We start from the raw sequence: 21,975 nt of genomic DNA, 5'->3' as shown, positions 1-21,975 counted from the left end.
CTGCCTTTGGTCATTTTATTATGCTAATCACCAGCTGCTTTTCCCTTTCTCACTTCTTTTTGAACAAAAATGCTCAAAAGGTAGATAACAGAAACAAGAATTCTGGAGAAAAAAAAAGGTGGCGGCAGCCCAGCGCTGTGGCTTAGCAGGTAAAGGCACTACAGTGCCCGCATCCCACATGGGCCCCAGTTTGAGTCCAGGCTGCTTCATTTCCCATGCAGCTCCCTGCTAATGTACCCGGGATAACAGTGGAGGATGGCCCAAGTCCTTGGGCCCCAAACCCACGTGGGAGACCCAGATGAAGCTCCCAGCTTCTGGCTTCAGCCTGGCCCATCCCTAGCCAATGCAGCATTTGGAGGAATAAACCAGCAAATGGAAGACTTTCTCACACACACACACACACACACACACACCACACACACACACACACACTCACTCACTCACTCAGCTTTTCAAGTAAATAAGTAAATCATTTTTAGAAGAAGAGGAGGAGGAGGAGAAGGGGGCGAGGAAGAGGAGAAAGAAGAAAAAGAGACCTAACAGGTACTTTGCATCCGAAAGGTCGATAAATATAGGAAAACTTGCTTGGCTTTACTGTCACCAGAGAAATACAAAGCGAAGCTATAATGGGATGCTTCTGTTTACTGGCCTGCCTGGCTAAAATGTAAACACCAAATGTAAATGAGGCACTGTGCGTGGGAGTTCAAATGGATTACATGCTTCAGAAAGTTTTTACCAGTCTCTGTTTAACCTGAATTAATGTATACCTTGGGACTTGGCAGTTCAGTTCCTAGATATATCTTCAACATAAACATTCACAATAGGGCATGACACAAAGATTTAAGACAGCACTTGATAGCCCTAAACTAGAAGCTGAATGCTCATCAGAATACATAATGACACCATGGCATAATCACATAATGGAATACTATGCAGCCATGAGAATGAGCAAACCACAGTTATAACTACATTTTTAAAAAATATTTATTTGAAAGACAGAGCTACACAGAGGCAGAGGCAGAGAGAAAGAGGGGTCTTCCATTTTCTGGTTCACTCCCCCAGATGGCTGCAATGGCCAAACTGAGCCAATTTAAAGCCAGGAGCCAGAAGCCTCTTCCAGGTCTCTCACGTAGGTGCAGGAGCCCAAGGACTTGGGCCATCTTCCACTGCTTTCCCAGGCACATTAGCAGGGAGCGGGATCGGAAGTGGAGCAGACAAGACTTGAACCAGTACTATATGGGATGCCAGCACCAAAGGTGACAGCTTTACCTGCCATGCCACAGTGATGGCCCCATAATTACTTTTTTTTTGACAGGCAGAGTGGACAGTGAGAGATAGAGACAGAGAGAAAGGTCTTCCTTTGCCGTTGGTTCACCCCTCAATGGCCGCTGCAGCCAGCGCACCATGCTGATCCGAAGCCAGGAGCCAGGTGCTTCTTCCTGGTCTCCCATGCGGGTGCAGGCGCCCAAGCACTTGGGCCATCCTCCACTGCACTCCCAGGCCACAGCAGAGAGCTGGACTGGAAGAGGAGCCACCGGGACTAGAACCCGGCGCCCATATGGGATGCCGGTGCTGCAGGCAGAGGATTAACCAAGTGAGCCACACAAGGTCTGACTTCTTGATATGGGTGCTAACACAGGCTTGTTCACTTGGAGAAGATTCCTTGGCTCAACCCCCACCATCTCCACACCCGCTTTTCTGCACGTACAACTGTGACATAATCCACTCGCACAGAAAGTCTCAATCTCTGTTCGCGAAGCATACCAACGTCAATATTTCAGAAGTGGTTTGGAGGAATGTGCACAGAGCTTACCTTGTTTATATATCCTTTTAAGTTGAAAAGTATTTATTCAGCTGACAGATTTTAATGCCATTTAATAAAATAGACATTTTGGGTAAACACAGGAATTAATTCTGAGACATAAAGCTGGGTTCTAAAAGAATGATTGCTAGGCGTAAACAAAATAATGAAGACCAGAACTTCAAAAGAAATGATGTCAAAAGCAGAGGCTTATGCACTGAATCTTATGGAGAAAGACAAGAGCTCCAGCCTACAGCAAGGGCCTGCTGCTCACAGAACAATTTTTGAATGTGAAGGCAACATTAAACAGTGAGGGGAGGAAGGCTAATAAAAGCAACAGCTATGAGAGGTGAGAAGTAAGAATTATGGCATGTGCCTATAACTTTCTTTGAAGCCCACATAACTTTCATATTCTTTCTTAGAGACAATGTTAGAGTAGGAGGAAACCTTCAGAAAGCTGTCATACTTACTAAAAAGAAAAAAGGCTTAAGGATTAGTGTAAGACTTGGATATACATACATATATGTCAACTGATTTACAGATTACATCTAATACATATGTCTTGAATATAACTATATCTACTAGATACCTATGTATGTATATAAATGTTGGACTTTAGTACTGGTATGATCTGATTCATCATTTCCCCAAATTGGCAACAGTTTCAAGAAAGGTCACCAGGACAGTCCACCTGTGACATGACTCAACCACTGGTAGTACATGGCCAGGCGTGGGAAGTGGGGTTAAGCTGCCCTATGCTTTGGTGTCATCCTTGGTATTCTGTGAGCAGCTTGCCCACTGTCATTTATTTTGCAGGCATATTAGTGATCTTATGGACACGCACACACACACACACAGGTGCAATGAGTTTTTTTCCTCCAAGGAAATGAATGTGTTTCAGATTTGACACCCCTATACCTGTGAGTGGGCCATGTATAAAGAAAACTGCAGATCATAGATTAAAGTGCCAAAGAAGAGAGGTTAAACAGCAGCAGGTCTGTTACAGGTGAGGGTTTCCAAGTGATAAAGGAAAATTGATCTCTAGTGACCAAGATATACGGACTTATCTTAGATTTAAAATATACTGTGTTATATACTTTGCATTTCCTTAACCAAACTACAATTCTTAAAAAAGTTTAAGAATTAGCAGATGAACAAAATCTCCATGTTCTTCAATCAAGACTTCCCAAAACACAGATTATATGATCTCTTTTTCTACCTATAGACATGTTCAGTGTAAGGAAAAGGACAAAAACGTGTTGCCTTGCTTGAGACCTTGTTTCAGAATTCCTACATTCAGTAGGCATATATAACCAGAGATTTCTTCTGATTCCCCATATGAGAATAAACAAACAGAAATATACAGTTCAGTCTTCATTATTCTATAAAAATATGAATTTCTAATTTTAAGTGACCTTTATTCTTAACTAAAGGTTTATTTATGTGGATAATTCCATACTCTAAAAAGTTTATAGCAATTATTCCCAAATCTTATTAAAAAGCAATTCATTTTTCATTGGAAAAACCCCATCTGTCCCTGCAGATGTCATCTTTAAGAGCCTTACCTGGCTCCTCACTACCACACTGACTGCTGTCAACTGTTGCATTCAAAGGGGGAATGGCACCCAATGTATCATGGGTACAGAAAGCTTGAGATTAGAGGGGCTTTTGCTTATTTAATAAAATTGACTATTAACTTTAGGATTTGGTAGAAGGTTAGTTATCCCTCCCCCACGTTCTCACCCCCAAGTTTCCAACTTTGTCTTTCAGATCATATCAGATTTTGACCTTGCTTGTCCTGGAAGACTCACCTATCTCTCTTATGCTGGCTAATTTGCCAAGGTCAAAGGCTTCTTCACATTATACCCTTAAGTACTGATTGGCTTTCTTTGTCATTGTTCTGTTTGTTTTGCAGCCAGAAATCTCAAACCAGTACTAAGCTATTCAGCACTGCAGTTTGGCTAGCCTGCACAAACCTCCGGTTCTCCTCCACATCACTCCCTGAAAATAAAGTGGCTGCACGCACGCGGAGTATGAAAATAAAGCAAGTGCTTCCTCAGAGCTCAGCGGCTAGCATACTGCACAGCATATTTCAATTAGCATCCTATCATTTCAAGGAGCGATACTTCAGTATCTATGTGAGCTTGCCTTATAGAATTTAACATTAAGACAGCCATTTTGCACAAACATAGCAGGTCCATGAAATTAGGGTTATTTCAGTGAAGCAGTCACAAGACGATAAAGCTGTTGTGAATGCTGGCGTTACTGCAACAGCTGTGTCATCCATCGAATGATTATCATCTACTATTTTTCTGAAGCTGTTGAAAACAGGATTCAACATTAGCCTCTGTGGCTATCTTTCATTTGACAAACCCCACGGTATTTCTCCATAGGAAAGATTTTTCCCAATGCCATAATTAAAACATGCAATCAGGGCTACTCCAGGCAAAGGAGGCTATCAACTGGTTTGACCTGATCCAGATCTGAGACAAAAGACTTCCCCCTTCAATCCCCCCTGCAAGTTATTTCCAGCCTTATCAAAGTAACATGGCATACAAGATAGAGAAAAACATCTCCACAGACATCTCCGGAGCTCCCAGACCTCAGGTGCCTGGAAAACATGTGGTACCAATGACTGCCTGTCTGGTTGGTTCAGCACAGGGATTAAAAAGCATCTGATAGAGGCGACATGCATCAGACAGACACGAACAGGATTTTCAGCTCCCGGTCGCCAATGTATAGCAACAGAAACTTACATAGGACACCCGTACTCGCCGGCGATGTACCAGCCCGCAGCACTGCATGAAGAGGGGGCAGAAGGCAGTCAGCGCGTGGCCTCACCGAGCTGCACTGTGCCTCGTCTTCTCGTCACGGCCACTGTCCATTTCTTCCCACCTTCCACTCCCAGGTACGAGGCATGGGCAAATCAACACTTAGCTTCTGCCTCCTAGGTAGTTTCTACCCACACCACCATTCCTGTGGGCATGCCAAAACTTTGGTCCCCCCTGTGGGTCTTTGTTTCCAGGTAATTTGAGCTCCTCTTCTTCAGGGGGGTTGCCTCTTGGCAAGAATCTACTGAAAGCAGCATTTATTCTCCTGAAGTAACTACTGCTAACACCCAGTGAGGACTGTCCAATTCGTCAGGATTCCTTGGCAACGTTTTTACAGGAGCCATTCTCAACCAGGGAGATTGTCAAACATCAGACAGTCTTGCATTTCGCCTACTCCTGCTGCTGTTTATGTGACTGCTTCCCGTGAACGCCGCTGCTCCCGCTGCTGCTCGGCTCTGCCTGCCTCCCTCGCAAGGCACAGACTGGCAACAGCATCCAGGATTCAATGATGCCTCTGGAAACCCTTTGGGCAGAGCTGATTTGCTGTTTCTCCCTCCTCCCCTTCCCCTGAAAAACTGCGGAGTCTAGACTTGAATCCACTGTGGATTCCTAGGACCACAGAAGCACCGTCCAGACTGTCAGAGGCTTTGTCCTGCAGCACGCGTTTCACAGGGACTACAGGAGGCATCCCTGGAGTGGCCTCGGGACCTGACTCAGCCACCACTGCGGCTGCGGGGTTTCTTGTGCTCACTGCCAAATATTCATTTTCTACATTAAAGCAGGCTACATAAACATAACCCTGGCAGGCACACCAAGCAGACATAATTAATTAATAAGAGACCGTATCACCTATGATTTAGACACAAGAAACTAAATAAGGCCACCTTTCAAGCCAGAGCTGCCAAGTTAATACTCCCTGTGAGCTATGACGTACAGCCTTCCCTAAAGACACAGTTTTCAGAGACTGAGCTGGTCCTGACACTCTCGCTAAACAGCCTTGTGCATGTCACACCCAAGAGAGAGAAATGATGAACGCACTTGGGGATTCAGCTATTCATTTGTATGATATCAACCATTCGAATAAGCAATGATTCAGTGAGTCACAGTTATTGATCCTAATCCGCTCCAGGCACACCCAAGCCACTCTCTAGATTGTTGCCACTGAAGGAGGCACATTAATTATTTCATATTACGGATCAGAACCATCATTATGCTCTTCAGGCCCATGGAAAATGGAAATCTATTCATTCTCAACACTTCACCAATGTTTTCTTAAAACCTATAATTCAACAGAACAATGTAATTATAATAATAGTAATTATTATTAACCTAAGAGTCCATTAGGACAGAAAACAATTCTTGTGTTAGCACAGTCTTCTCATTTAACCAATAAGTAACAGGCAGAACTTGTTTATATGTTTTGTCTATCATTAAAATAAGCAACAGCGTGACCGGCGCCGTGGCTCACTAGGCTAATCCTCTGCCTGTGGTGCCGGCACACCGGGTCCTAGTCCCAGTCGGGGAGCCAGATTCTGTCCCGGTTGCCCCTCTTCCAGTCCAGCTCTCTGCTGTGGCCCAGAAGTGCAGTGGAGGATGGCCCAAGTACTTGGGCCCTGCACCCCATGGGAAACCAGGGGAAGCAACTGGCTCCTGGCTTCGGATCAGTACGGTGTGCTGGCCACAGCGTGGTGGCTGCAGCAGCCATTGGAGGGTGAACCAACGGTAAAGGAAGACCTTTCCCTCTGTCTCTCTCTCACTGTCCACTCTGCCTGTCAAAAAATAATAATAATAAGCAACAGCGTAAGACCTCATAATTTATGAGATTCAAAGTCTATGAAAATTCTATGTCTTCATCATATGCTAATTAATCCTCTATATACTTGAAAGACTAAAAGGAAATAGACTACAAATTGACAGAAAGATATTTTTATGATTAAATTAGAAACCCAGAGTAAAAGGGAATTTCTGGATTATGCTACAGGTTGGATTCTGAAGTAAGTTTAGAAAAAACTCAACATTTTCTGGACCATACAAGATATATTTCTATTAGGTAGAATTTCAATTTGACTTTTTAAAGAGACCTTGGTGAGGAATATAAGTAATATAACAGAACATATAATTCAAATTCAAATTTTAAGGCCCCTTCCTCACCTCAATCACTACACATTTAACAGAGTAACTGAAGAGAAATAAAGACTAAAAATAAAGTTAGAACAGGATGAAAACACTGGGGAAATGATCTCTTCTATGATGCTGAATTTGAGTTGCAATTCACCTTTTTATTGGCTATGATATTTTTATACATAATGAGAGAGATTTCCCTGTTCATCAGAGATTCCACCCACCCATTCAAGAATCCATGAAAGAATGCCAAGCAGTAGCTAATTTGATTTGGCAAACATCTACAGAGCACCTTCCATTTGCTCATCACTGTGCTAAGGTGCTAGGGAAATGAACTGAGTACAGTTCAGTCATGTATGAGTCTAGGCACTTATAACAGAGGCAAGATGACACTGTGTTTATGTGCAAATGGGAATACCAGGAAACATCTCCCAACTATCCCTGGAAGGACACTACAGGTTTCACAGAAATAGGGGCACTTGGGCTGGCCTTTCCAGGATGAGTAAAATTGCATTCAGTGGAAAATGGGGGAAGAGAGAGCCCTAGGCGATGGGGCAGTGAATGCAAAGGCACAGAGGTTCACACAAAAAATAATTATTTAGAATGTACAAGAAGAATGTACACAGATGAAATATTCATGCTTCTATTCAGACACCCAGGATACACACAAAGACTCTGAACTCAGCTGAGTTCTTCCCCAAAGCCAGCCCTACTTCATCTCTGCATCCCTAGCACTTAGCATAGTAACTGACATATAGAAAAACAACAGGGGCTGGCACTATGGCGTAGCGGGTAAAGCTGCTGCCTGCAGTGCCGGCATCCCATACGGGTGCTGGTTCGAGACCCGGCTGCTCCACTTCTGATCCAGCTCTCTGCTACGGCCTGGGAAAGCAGTAGAAGATGGTCCAGGTCCTTGGGCCCCTGCACCCATGTGGGAGACTTGGAAGAAGCTCCTGGCTTCGGATGGGCTCAGGTCCGGCCGTTGCGGCCAATTGGGGAGTGAACCAATGGATGGAAGACCTCTCTCTCTGCTTCCCTCTCCCTCCCCTCCGCCATGTGTGTAACTGTGACTTTCAAGTAAAATAAATAAATCTTAAAAATAAAAAAACAAAGACTTGCACTTGTCATCTTGTGACCCACTCTTTACTTTCTCTTTAGTAATAGATATGAATGTATGGCTGTTGCACTGGGACAAATATCCCAGCCTCCCTTGCAAACTGGGTAGCCAGGTTAACTGCGGTCAAGTGACAAAGCTGAAATGTCACATAGCAACACTCACATCATATCCTTGAGTGGGAAAGGAGTGTGCCTGCCCCTTCTGCTTTTCCTAGTTCTGCTTGGCCTGGAAGTACCCCGCTGAGTGCTGCATCAACCACTGTCCACGCAAAGAAAGCTGCACATTCAAGAGAATGAAGCCACAGGATGGGAAACACCGGAGTCCCTGGGACCAGGAGCTGCCCCCCAGTTCCTACCAGGGTACTCACCTCCGCTGGGACCGCAGCATGAAGGAGAAGGAAACTTCCGTGCTATTAAGTCACGTTTACTTTGACCTCAGTTTTAGAAGCTAACTCTGTATTTTAAAAGCACCTCAAAATGTTTCTGGAATGAATAATTAATTGACAGACTCCAAAACTGCAGAGGAGATAGGGGCGTGGGAGCGCCAAGAACTGCTCTAGAGTGGAAGGGAAGGGTCAGGAGCCCAGGACACAGTGCTGTGCCCAGACCACCACAGCGACACTCACACCTCACCTGGGAGGACCCACAACACCATTCCAGCTTTTCACTGAGGAAATACCTGTTGTTTCACTAAGAACTTGGAAAAGAAACCCCCTAACTATGTGGTCTAAGAAAACTGGCCAACAGTTCAGGGTGAGAAATCTGAAGCTTTTGAGCTTCTGTACTTATCCGCAGTAAATGTCTATCTAATCTACTAAAGTCAAATCAAATAAAGTCAATAAAACTAACTGCTGGGATCATGTAGCTAAATTGCAAACCTAATGAATTGTTAAATTAGCTATTTTGTATAACAAAAAGATGAGATATATTAAGAGTAAAATGTCAAAAAGTGACAAGGAGAAGTAAATATTAAGGGCAAGCAATTAAAACACTACAGATAAATATATGTGACACCAATGACAGATACTTTTTAAAAAATCTAAAATTTATTCCTGGATAAGTTTTTATGAAGTGGGAGAATTAAGGTTTCTTTACTGTTCACTTTCTACGTCACTATTAGCTAGGAAGGTTAAAGTTCACAGCAAATGCTCAACATTGGATAGGAGCCAGCACTGTGGTGTAGCAGGTAAAGCTACCACCTGCAACGCTGACATCCCAGAGAGTGCTGGTTCATGTCTCAGCTGCTCCTCTTCAGATCCAGCTCCCTGCTAATAGTCTGGGAAAAGCAGTGGATGATGGCCCAAGTGCTTGGGCCCTTGTCATCCATATGGGAGATTCAGATGAAGCTCTTTGGCTCCTGGCTTCTGCCTGGCCCAGCCCTGTCCATTGTGGCCATTTGCAGAGTGAACCATCAGATGGAAGATTAATCTCTGTGTGTGTGTCCGTCTGTCTCACCCAGTCTCTCCATAACTCTGCCTTTCAAATAAATACATACTTTTTAAAAAAACTGGATGAAGTGCTTCCTCAGTGAAGGAAACTCTGAAAATGAGGGCTAAAGCCAGGTATCCAAAGCCTTGTGTGCTGGAACTGGAGGTTACTAGTCAGAGCTGATGCCTCCCATGTGCCAAGGGCTCTCCTTGTGGCTGTGGCTTCAGGAAAGAGGTGTCTCTCCTCAGAGACACGCAGCACATAGACCCACGGTGCTCCACCTGCCTAGTATGCTGCTGAGCCGCAACCGTTCAGAGCCTGGCATTCTTAAATGCACCAAAACCATCTTCACTATTCTCAATATAAGTGAAAAATGGACCAGTATTCATCCACACAGTCAACAGTCCCTGTCAATTGATTTTCACCGTGCACGTCTCTGTTGGACACCAGCAATAAAAAGGGTAAATAAAATAACCAACATCCTTGATTACAGAGGGCTGGAAAATCCAGGGAGCAAGAGAATTTGAATCCAAGGATCACATAAACATGTGATTATAGGCTGGTAAGTTCTCTGAATGGAAGTAGAGATACTATGAAAATGAAGAGCACGCATACATCTTCTGGAATGACACGGATCAGAAAACACTTCTCTGGGGAAGCACTATGTGAGCTGAGGCGCCTGGGGGGAGGAGTTAACCAAACACAGGGGAGATGAGGTGGGAAGAGGAGTGCAGCAGCCACTCCCAGCAGAAGGGAAGTTCTTTACAAAGGTCTTGCGGCCAAAGAGAGAGCCAAAGAGAGCATTGTGTTTAAATCAGCTGAAGGACAGAGAGAGAGGAAGACAGGTGAGTGAGGAGGCTAGAGGCAGGTGATCAACCAGTCCTGAGGACCCTGAAGGGCATCTTTATAGTCAGAGCAGTGGGACTCCACTCAGACAGCCAAGAGGCACGGTAGGGTCGGATGGGTACCATTTGCCCTGTACCCTGGCAGGAGAGCTGGGCTAGATCCCAGTCAGCTGGAGAGGAAGCAGGAGACCAGCTAAGAAGCTGCTGCGTTATCCAAGTACAAGACAACATCTTAGCTAAGGAGCTGGAGGCGGAAGGGGAGAGAAGTGGATGAATCTGGGAGATATTTAGGAATTAAGAGATAAATGCAAAAAAAAAAAAAAAAAAAACAGAAAAATGAAACCCAATGTAAAAGATACACATTCCCAAAGTCCCATTTCTGGATATTTCCAGGCTTTTCTGAAGATCCATCTCCCATAGCAGTGCATGATGGACCTTTCTGCTCATGTTTGTTCAAATTTGCTTCTATTCTTGGTCCTAATCTCATTCCTCTCCTCAGGATCCTGAACTAAAACTCTACCTGGCCCCTTGTATCTTCCACTGAACTCTACTTTTTAGCCATCAAAAACCACCACAGTAAGGGAGGTGGTTAGCCGAGTGGTTAAGATGTCCATGCCCTAACTCGGAGTGCCCGGTTTTGATTCCTGGCTCCAGTTCCTGTCGCCAGCTTCCTGCTAATGCAGAACCTGGGAGGGAGCAGGGATGGCTCCAGTAATTGCTGCGACTCATGTGTGAGATGTGGATTGTGCTCTGGCCTCCTGGCTTTGGTCCCAGCCCAGCCCTGGCCAACACCGTTACATGGGGAGTGAACCAGCAGGCAAGTACTCTAACAGTGTCTGTCTCTGTCTCTCTCAAACAAATTTAAAAGTTTTGTAAAAACCCACTATGTTATCCCAGATTCTATAGAACTGATCATCTTTTTTTTCTCTAAATTGCCATTTATTTCTCACCAAATTGGGTTTGCTTTTTATATACTATGATTTGTTTGTTTGAGGACAGATCTATCTACCTACCTACCTGAAAGGTAGAATGACCAGGGAGGGAGCTGACAGACAGACAGCAAGTCACAGATACTGAGAGAGATGTTCCATCCATTGGCTCACTCCCCAGATAGCTGCCATGGCTGAGGCCAGGAGCCTGGAACCCCATCCAGGTCTCCCACATAAGTGGGAAGGGCCCAAGTACTCGGGCCATCCTTCACTGCCCCTCAGCCACATTAGCAGGGAGCTGGATGAGAAGTGGAGAGGTCAGGACTTGAACAGCACTCAGGGAAGCTGACAGTGCAGGCAGTGGCTTACCTGGCTGCACCACCAAGCTGGCCCCTGTTGGTTTGGGTCTTTGGAACAACATTGAAGCATTGCTTCTGAGTAATAAGAGTGCCATCGTTTGTCTGTTCACTACCTCTATACAGAGAGCAGCAGAAGTAAACACCACAACCACATCAATGCCAGCAGAGGAGAAGAAGTCATACTTGTGAAGTTACCAATAATCACACAATGTGTCCACGTCTTCATGGCTAGTTTAAAACGTAGTAGGTGTTGTAGTTAGACATCACACCGTGCATTCGAAACTGCTAAAGCACTATGTAATCCTAATAAACCCTGGTTCTATTACTGCTGTCACGCTGAAGTAAGTGCAATGCAGCATCAAAACTAGTCAGGTAAAATCAAATACATAACTGTATAGCTCAAAGAACCCTAGAACCCACAGCGACACTTCCCAATAATCCCTTCTTTCCTCCCCCCTCGCTCATTCCCGAAAGGCCCCTGAAAGCCAGCCTCCACTTTCCAGCACAAGGTAAAACATCAGAAGGACCTCTCCCAGGTGCTCAGCTTCCTGGCTTGCTTCTCCACATGCACACACTCCCCCCAGTCCCCAACAGGGTAGATTTGCTGAGTTTCTGGAGCTGTTTACTTCCTTTCAGTTGATCTCATTTCACTCAAATTCTGAACAAGCAGAGTCGGAAAACAAAACCTCTACTCCCTGTTATTCCACATTTTTAGCCCAATCTTTCTCTACTAGAACTTTAAGCCTGGTACTACGTAGTGGCCAATGCGGGGGACATACTTAGATGCTGATGGAAGGAGAAGCCCTGAGCAGACAAAGGGAAAAGGCCAAGGGCATTCATGTGGTAAAATCTTCCAGGCCCCCCTATTCAACCTCTCCATGCGTTCATTGTAACTGTACGGAAATGCAATATGTATATAAGGAAGAGAATACCATTCCCTGAGTGCAAAAAGGCAAGGCACATTATTCATAATGTCACATTTCCTGAACCAATCTATGATGGCACCAGGATAAAGTGTTTCCCAGCAGCTATTTTGATTTTTCTCTTTGTTTGGAAACACTAAGAAGGAGAAACACGTATTTTCTCTGAATTTGCCTTGAAACAGTCCCGACAGATTGTGGAATTCTATGACATATCTGTACCTATTTCTACCTATATAAATGATGAGTGGCAAAGATGAAGAATAGCAGTAGATGTATTGACTCCTAAATTCCAGTCACTATAATATTCTCAGCTCTTCACACAGATCATCCTTTGATTCTCAGGAGCTGCAAGTAAAACTTTTATTTCCACTTTAAAAAAAAAAATAAAAGAAATCAAGGCACTGTGAAGTGCATTGCGAACGCAATGGCGGAGTCAGGATTTCTACTTAAGAAGTTTGACTCCTGAATCTTTAGCCTTTAAACACCGTCCTGTCTCCTCTACAAGAGATAAAAAGTATCGTGATAAGCTGTCCTGGAGGAGCACATGATGGCTTAGTTAACTAACCTAACCATACAACAGATGTTTTCTACCCTGAGCCTTAGTCACTATCTCACTTTCAGAAGTTCACCTTCTAGAAGTTTCCCCCCAAATCATCCTGTCTTTCTACAAAACATTCCTACCTCTGGATTTTTTTCCTTTTCCATTGTTGCTACATCTGAAATTCCACCTACTGGAAAATTCACATCACAAATATCTTCTTAAAAAACCTAGAGTCCTGGGCTGTGGCGCAGCCGGTGAAGCCGCCGCCTGCAGGGCTGGCATCCCATATGGGCACCAGTTCAGGTCCTGGCTGCTCCACTTCTGATCCAGCTCTCTGCATGGCCTGGGGAAGCAGCAGAAGATGGCCCAAGTGCTTTGGCCCCTGCACCCACATGGGAGACCGGGAGGAGGCTCCAGACTCCTGGCTTTGGATCAGTGCAGCTCCAGCCAACGCTGCCATTTGGTGAATGAACCAGCAGATGGAAGATCTAACTCACTCTCTCTCTTTGCCTCTCTATAGCTCTACCTTTAAAGTAAATAATAAATCTTTAAAAAAATTAAGCATCCTTCAAATACAGATGCTATAATAAATTATTTAAAACATTATTTTATCTACCTATAGCTCTTTATCCATTTCCCATTTAGTTTCAAAAATAATTTAAGGTAATTTATAAGAATAAATTTAAAAATAATATTTAGTAGCATGAAATAAAAAGGAATTAAAAACAAGGGAGTCATGAATTTGGGGACCAAAAACTAGAGGCAGAAATGAGGCTTGAAATATATCCCATACTAATCAATACATTTCTTAAAAATGAGCCATATACTTGGCTCTAAGCTTTCTAGCAGCCAACTCAAAAAGGGAAACTCGGTCAGTTATATAATTTACTGGCCATAAGCTTAAAATAAACCAAATGCTTAGAAGCGGGAAGACTCCGCCTGGCGGTAACAGCAGACACTGAATTCTCCTGGAGGCCCAGACAACAGAGCACTGTGTAAAGGCCCAAGCAGCTCTCCTGACGACATCCTGACAGTAAATGCACTGGCCTGCGTAAGCTCCTCAAGACTGACCTTCAGTGGGAGGTCCTGGTCTCCCAGCACAGCAACAGGCAGCAAGGCACCGTGCGGCTGGAGGGGAGAGCAGCCTGCTCAAGACTGTGGATGCCTTACAGATTTGGCTTAACTCAAGCAAAGTCATAACAACAAAAAACTAACAGTTGAGCTCATGCTCACTGATGCAGGTACTCAGCGAGCGTTATTCCTTCCACCCTCAGAACAATTAGGGAGACTGTTAGCATCCATCACAGGGTTGAGCACGGCGTGACCTGGCTAAATTGTAGGCAGCAGAATCCAGGCTCCGAATCCAGACCTGTGGAACTCCAAAGCACTTGCCACCAGGCACTAGGCCTCCGGAGTTTCAGAAGTGAATGGAACTGGTGCCCTTTAAACAATCTACTGAGTATTGTGTTTTCAGGGATGGGCTTCTGGTCAACATCAGATGGCAATGACATTAAAACTATTCAACACAGACCTACAGGATTCACCCACAGTCAAGCCGGAAGTGCGGTCAAAGATGAGGACACTCACAGGAAGGGCCAGCCCACCTCAGCTTGCAGCCAGAATTCAGGCAAACGGCTTTTCTTCCGAACACCTTTCCACCTAAACACCACTGCCAATTTTCAGCAAATGGCAAGGAAAGGAAGTCAGTGGCTTCCGTTCATGGGCACTCTGGGAGTAAGAACAGATCTGGGGGGGAGTTGGAGCCGAAGCCTGCCTGGGAATGGATACTTGGGGGAGGACTTGAGACAGGAGAGATGGGAAAATGAAGTGAAACGAGGATGAATTTTGTCAAGCTCAAAAACTATTTGCCTGGTCTTGGTTCCACACGAGGCTCCTCTGGGTATCTTAAATCTTTAATCTGTCCAAAGGTAAACAAGACTTTCTTCCATAGTTACGGCTTTCTGCAGTGCTCTCTACATTGGGAATGAACAGCTTCAAAAAAGATGATAAAACCGAGGGCAGGCAAACCGACTCGCGGAACTAGTTAGTGAATTTGTGTTAAAGCACTCCAACAGTGACCTGTCTTCGCTGCATGGCAATGAACTGGCTGTCACACACGTGTAAGAATGTTTCTTGGGGTAAGCATTCAGCACAGTAAATAAGGCCCACATTCCTCATGGGAGTACCCGAGTTCCAGTCCTGGTTTTGCTCCCAATTCCCATTTACTGGCTAATACAGACCCTGGGGGCAGCAGGTGAGGGTCACATGGGAGACCAGGTCTGGCCCAGCCCTGGCCATTGTGGGCATTTGGGGAGTGAATCAGCAGACAGAAGACCGACACTCTTACTCGCCTCTCACTGTCTTTCAGCCTTGCACATAAATAAAAATAACTGAAGGGGAGTCATGCTCCCAATTTAAAAAAAAAGACCATTTTTTGAGGACTAGATATGAACAGGAGTTTAATAAAAAGGGACAAGAAAGTCAACTTACACAAGCACATATTCAGAAGAAACTGAATTATATTAAAATTGCTAAACTCACTATACCACACGTTCAAATCACTTAGTAAATACTCTCAAGGAAAGCAGATTATAATAGTGCACATTAATCTCACCTAAGTTCACTGTGTATCTTATAGTGTTAATGCTCACCTTACCCTCAAAGGAAGATCATAAATTGTTCTTTTCTACCGACATGAAACTGAACATTTTCAGATTAATTACTTTAGAACATGAAAACAATCCCTTTAGAAAAAATAAACGCCAAAAAGAAGATACCGAATAGTGCTTATATTTTTTAAAGGCAGGAAATACTTGTCAATGAGAATTTAAGGAAAAAAAAAAAAAACACAAACTGACCTGTCAAGTCACAGGAACAATTATGTCCACTAAAATAAGTAGTAAGGGCCAGTGTTGTGGTGTATTGGGTAACACTGCCACTTGCCATGCAGGCATCCCATATGGGCACCAGTTTGTGTCCAGGCTGCTCCACTTCTGATACAGCTCCCTGCTTCATAGACTGGGAAAAGCATTGGGAGACAGCCCGCTCCCAGCTCCTGAGGAACCAGACCAGCAACACACACTACTATCTTCAAAATGTCAATATGCAACTTTTCTGTATTTTGTGGAGGATAAAGAATGACAGGGATGGGTGAGTTTCTGTCTTACATAGGTGGTTGGGAAAGGGCTCTGAGAAAGACGAATTTTGAGCACAACAAAGTAAAGGAGTGAAATTGTGACTCCCTGGGGGAAGAAAAACCAAGGCAAATCAAGGAGATGGGAAAGCCCCCGGGGAGAAAAGCAGGAAGTCACCTGTGCCCACTGAGTGACCAGCTGCCATGTCACAGGAACTGGACTTCATTCCGATTGTGAGGGAAGGCCACTGGAGGGAGGGCTTTGTGACGGACACTTTAGTTGCCATCTCAGAAGTGACATTCCATCTGCGTGTGCAGACTTCAAGGAACTACAAGGAAAACGATGGAGTATTTTTGAGAATATTGCAATGCTTCACGTTAGAAGAGTTTGGGCTAAGACATCTGTAGGAGAAAAAACTCAGAAGCAGCAGGATTATGGATATGTTTTAAAGTCTGAGGTGACAGAAATGACCTACCTATTAATTTTTTTTGTTGGAAAGAAAGAAGGGAACCAAGAATGAACCAAATTGGGGGTGGGGGAGAAACGGTGGGGGCCAAGCAACCACATAACTGGCAGTTTCATCTCCTTGGGAGAGGAACACTTAGGGAGCAGCAGGTTTGGAGGAGACATCAAAGACTGTTTCCAGGGAATAACAACTTTGAGAAGTCCACAGGCTATCCCTGTGGACTGATCAAGTAGGCAATACAGGACTCCAGAGTTCAGAAGAGAAGTTTGAGTGGCAATACAAACTTGGAAGTCAGCATGAAGTTGGTCTTGAAAACCATGAGCTTCAGTGAAATTCCCTTAAAAGGATGGACAGAGGAGCAGACTTTTAGTCTAGTGGTTAAGACAACCACACCTCACATCAGAGTGCCTGCCTGGATTGGATTCCTAGCTTGGGTTCCTGACTCCAGCTTCCTACCAACACAGACCTCAGGATGCAGCAGTGCTGGCCCAAGTAACTGGGTCCTCGCCGCCCACGTGCTGGGGACCTGGACTATGAGCCTGGCTCTTGGTTTCGGACCTGGCCCAGCTTGGGCCACTGTGGGCATTCAGAGAATGAACCAGCAGATGAGAGCTCGCTCACTGCACTCTTTCAGCTGTTTCTCTCTCTCCCAAATAAACAAAAACACATAAATATTAAACATATACATAACATAAAAACAAAGTTAAAACAGGAGAAAAAGGGGAAAGAGCGAGAAAGAGAAGGAAGGGAGAGAAAGAGGGAGAGAGAGAGGGGAGGTTTGGGAACTGAGATGTGGGCACTTCACCCTCTAGAGGTGAGAAGAGGAAGATGATCCAGCAAAGGGGTGACTTAGCAAGGGAAGGAAAACCCAGGAGAGTGCAGTGTGACACAGGGAGAGGAAGCGATCTGCCTGGTCCAGTGCTAATGCGAGGCCGAGCAAGATGAAGACTGCGACCTGACCAGATCTATGATGACTGTGATGAGTGAATTAACTGGGGGTACTGAATCAAAAGTGTTACTGAAATGAGTTCAATAAAGAGAAGGAAGCAAACAATCTGATAAAGCAGGCAAAGGCAACTTTTTTTCAAGGAGAATTTCTTTAGCCCACTGGACAAATGAAACCATACCTACATGGAAATAAGCAACTTTTTTTTTTTTTTTTTTTGACAAGCAGAGTGGACAGTGAGAGAGAGAGACAGAGAGAAAGGTCTTCCTTTTGCAGCTGGTTCACCCTCCAATGGCCGCCGCGGCCGTCACACTGCGGCCGGCGCACTGCGCTGATCCGATGGCAGGAGCCAGGTGCTTACCCTAGTCTCCATGGGGTGCAGGACCCAAGCACTTGGGCCATCCTCCACTGCACTCCCGGGCCACAGCAGAGAGCTGGCCTGGAAGAGGGGCAACCGGGACAGAATCTGGAGCCCCGACTGGGACTAGAACCTAGTGTGCCGGCGCCGCAAGGCGGAGGGTTAGCCTAGTGAGCCGCGGCGCCGGCCAACAATTTCCTTTGAATAGAAAGGAACACAGGAAGAAGAAAACAAAGATGCTTCGAGAGAGAGTAGATCTAACAACAGGGGCCAAGTCCTTGGTTGGGCCACACCAGATGGAACTCTGCCCACAGAGTGGCTGCCTGGCACACTCCTCATGCTCACCCTGTGTAATAGGAAAGAAGGGAGAGGATTTTGGGTACCAGTGGGTACATTTAATGACAGCAGTAGTAGGAAGGTCTTTTTAAAGAGTTGCTATTTTCCCAGATGAAATTAGGAGAAATATTAACAGCTGGCAATGAGGAAAAAGAATATGGAGATTTGAGGACAAGGAAGATGCGAAACAGACCTCCCCAGCGTGATGGAGGGGACTGAACAGGGACACAGAATTAACAGGCAGTACCGCACACAGGTTGCTGTTTGTAATCTAATAGTTCAGGTAAAACCCTCTCCATGCTGGACTTTTCTTTCTCTACCACATTGACCTGCTGAAGTTCAAGTAAAGTCAGTAACAGTCAGATTTAGTCTGGCTTGGGATTTCCATGGAGTGCAGGGCAGAGGAGAGAAAAGCAGAGCGTGCAGCCCGCATTGTGGTGTAGCAGGTAGAACTGCTGCTTGCCACACCCATATCCCATATCAGGGTTCGCTGGCTACTCTCAATCCAGCTCCCTGTCAATGCGCCTGGGGAAGCAGCAGAAGACAGCCCAAGAACTTGGGCTTCTGTCACCATTTGGGAGACATGGATGGAACTTGTGGCTCCCGTTCTAGCTGCTGCAGGCATCTGGGGAGTGACCCAGTGGATGGAAGATGTTTCTCTGTCTTGCCCCCCACCCCCGTTAACCTGCCTTTCAAATAAGCAAAACAAATCTTTAAAAAAATAAAATAAAAGGTCTGCATGGATCATGGATCCTAAACAGAGTAGGGAGGAATGTGAGGACATGGGGGAGGGATGACGGATCTGTGGAAACATGTTGGTTATGAAGACAGGCAAATTACAGAACAACAGTAGGAAGCATTCTTAGAGGGTAACACAAGATGTGTCAGGCAAGATCTCAGACAATGAGGCCGGCGCTGTGGTGTAGTGGGTAGAGCCGCCGCCTGCAGTGCCAGCATCCCATATGGATGCCGGTTCTAGTTCCAGCTGTTCCACTTCTGATCCAGCTCTCTGCTGTGGCCTGGGAAAGCAGTAGAAGATGGCCCAAGTCCTTGGGACCCTGCACCCACGTGCGAGACCTGGAAAAAGCTCCTGGCTTCAGATCAGCCTAGCTCTGGCCATTGTGGCCAACTGGGGATTGAACTAGCTGATGGAAGACCTCTCTTTCTCTGTCTCTTCTCTCTGTGTTAATTCTTTCAAATAAATAAGCAAATCTTAAAAAAAAAAAAAAAAAAAAAAAAAAAGGTCTCACACAATGTCTTGTAAGATGTCCTCAAAAGCAGCTCATCTTCTAATGCTGCACTAGCTTCGGAGCTACATGGGGGCAAAGCCATGGAAGAGAGTATCTCCTCTCCTCTTTCCCTAACTGACTGAGTGACTTGGGAACACACAAGAGGAGGATGATAAATGCGACAGAGAAAATATGCTCCAATCAGGATCAGAACCTGTGGAGAGTCATCTGATTAAGGATAAACTACCTCAAAAACAGTGTGTCTTCCTAATTATGTTTATGATCAGACCATGGAAGTATTTTCTTATTCTTACAAACCACACAGTTACCAAGGAAAAAATAATGGAATCATGACTTTCCATTTTTTAAAAGACCCAATTCATTTTGTTTGATGCAAACAGTTTGACTCCTTCCTAAAGAACTCTTCATTTGCATTCTAATGTGGACTCCCTGGCTCTGGAGCAGTGGGGGTTTTTCTACTGAATTTCCAGGCTGAAGTGCAAATTTATTACTTTGACCTCTCTAGTGTGGTGGATGCTATGGTCTGAATGTTTGTGTCCTCCCCTCCCCCAAATTCCTATGTTGAAAGCTGTTCGCCAACGTGATGGTACTAGAAGGAAGAGCCTTTGTGAGTGGTGGGGTTCTGAGGGCAGAGCACTCATGAACAAGGTCTGTGCCCTCATAAAAGAGGTCCCAGAGAGGCCTCCCACTCTGAGGAAACTGCAAGAAGTTGCTTCCATAAGCCAGGAAACAGAACCTCACCAGCACCAAATCTTCCTTGAACTTGGAAGAGGCTGGAACGTCCCAGCCTCTGAAACTGGAAGAAATCAATGTCTGTTGTTCATAAGGCACCCAGTTTGTGAGATCTAGTCATACCAGCCCTAATGGACTAAAACACTGGATTCATTTTAGAAACCAATGTGCCTGAAAGCTCAGTGTGACTTTTGTAAAGGGATGAAGGACAGGAAGTAGTAACTGGAATATTTGGCATCCCTGATAATCACCCTGTATCAACATTTCATGTCCCAAATACTGAGCAACTCTAAGGGAAAGCAAGGCATTTGCTTCTTATTCCCCTGATTCTATTTTATTTAAAGTGAGGGAAAGAAGCTAAAATATGACACGCTTAGATTTTCCTTCACTGGGAGTTGATATTATTCGGAAAACAGGATATAGGCCGTTTCAGGGATTTGGAAGCTGATCAAGGAAAATAAGACCACCAGGTGGCAGTAGCACACATGGTTTTAGGGGATCAGGGATCATTCTGCTAAATTTGGGGTGAGGAGGAGAGGGAGGTAGGGAGACTCGCTGTAGGATTCTGTCCCGGGTTGTGGCACACAGAGGTTGCTGTTCAGAAGGGGAAGAGGAAAGAACTCCTCAGAAGATGGAAGAAGGGTCCCACGGGTCCAGCTGAGATCGCTCAGCAGCAGATTTGGGAATCTCTGGGAGAAAGAGCCTCAAAGGCCCCCGTGTGTTAGTGCCTTACTAGTGGTCAGCAAAGGGGTGTGCCAAGCAGGCTGCCAGTGTCTGGATGCTTTTCCCTTTTGGGGAAAAGGTTCACATGTTGAGTGCTTAGTCCCCAGGGTGGCAGTGTTGGGAGCTGGTGGAAACTGATAAGAGGCAGTGCCTAATAGGAGGTCCTTAGGCTATTGGGGACACTGCCTCAGAAGAGATTTCTCATGTCCTGGGGTGAGTTCTTGCAAAAAAGTGTAGCTAAAGAAGCCTGAGCCCGATTCCTGAGTCTCTCTCTGGCTTGCTGGTCTGAGATGTGCTATCCCTCCCTTGAGCTCATGTTCCCACCACTGCCAAGACCATGAGGTGACCAAGGAGGGGCCCTCACAAGAGCCTGTGCCCTGCTGTTTGGACTTCCAGCCTCCAAAACTGTGAGTTAAATAAACCTCTTCTCATTATAAAGTTATCCTGCCTCAGGTATTTCATTATAATGATGAAGGGATGATGAATACACTCATAGAAGAGGTAGAAATCTATTTGTTTTGGCTATGTTTTAAAATTGGATGTGTAAAAATCTGAATTTAGCATCAATAGGCTTTTGAGCTAAAGCCAAATGGGTGTCTCAGCACCCCGGTGAATAAACAAACAACCTAAGGGCCAATGCATGCAGTCCATCTGGAGCTCATTTATATAACAAAGGAAGAAGGGAAAATATTGTCAATTTAGAAAACATAGAATTAAGGGCCTATGCTATGGGGTAGCGGGTACAACTGCCACCTGTAGTGCCTGCTTCCCATATGGGCACCAATTCAAGTCCCACTGCTCCACTTCTGATCCAGCTCCCTGTTAATGCACCTGAGAAAGCAGTGGAAGATGGCCCAAGTGTTTGGATCCCTGCACCCATGTGGGAGACCTGGATGAGGCTTCTGGCTCCTGGCTTCGGATCGGCCCAGCTCGCTGTTATGGCCATTTGGGGAGTGAACAAGTGGATGGAAGATCTCTGATTCTCTCTCTTTCTAACTCTGCCTTTCAAATAAATAAAAATAAACCTTTAAAAAAACATAATTAGTAGCTCATTAATTTCTCCTTTTAGAATTCTGAATTTTCCTGATTATAGTAATTATAGCAGTTATAATTATGTATGAAGAGACTATATGAAG

At 45.0% G+C, this 21,975-nt stretch overlaps 1 protein-coding gene across 9 annotated transcripts in view; it reads right to left on the bottom strand.

Moving 5' to 3' along the window:
- The window catches only part of CACNB2 (calcium voltage-gated channel auxiliary subunit beta 2), a 402,637-nt gene that overhangs the window by 250,437 nt on the left and 130,225 nt on the right, over positions 1-21,975 (bottom strand). The window contains exon 1 of one of the 9 annotated variants that reach the window (XM_051820347.3): positions 4,558-5,203. Coding sequence (XP_051676307.1) covers positions 4,558-4,605 — 48 coding nt within the window. The 5' untranslated portion in view covers positions 4,606-5,203. 9 annotated transcript variants of the gene reach the window in all.

The sequence above is a fragment of the Oryctolagus cuniculus genome, chromosome 13 (genome assembly GCF_051225735.1).
Source record: "Oryctolagus cuniculus isolate XC-2025 breed Fujian yellow rabbit chromosome 13, ASM5122573v1, whole genome shotgun sequence".
Taxonomy (NCBI): Eukaryota; Metazoa; Chordata; class Mammalia; order Lagomorpha; family Leporidae; genus Oryctolagus; species Oryctolagus cuniculus.
The sequence above is the reverse complement of the archived record's forward strand: the minus strand, read 5'-3'. Positions and strand labels throughout refer to the sequence as shown.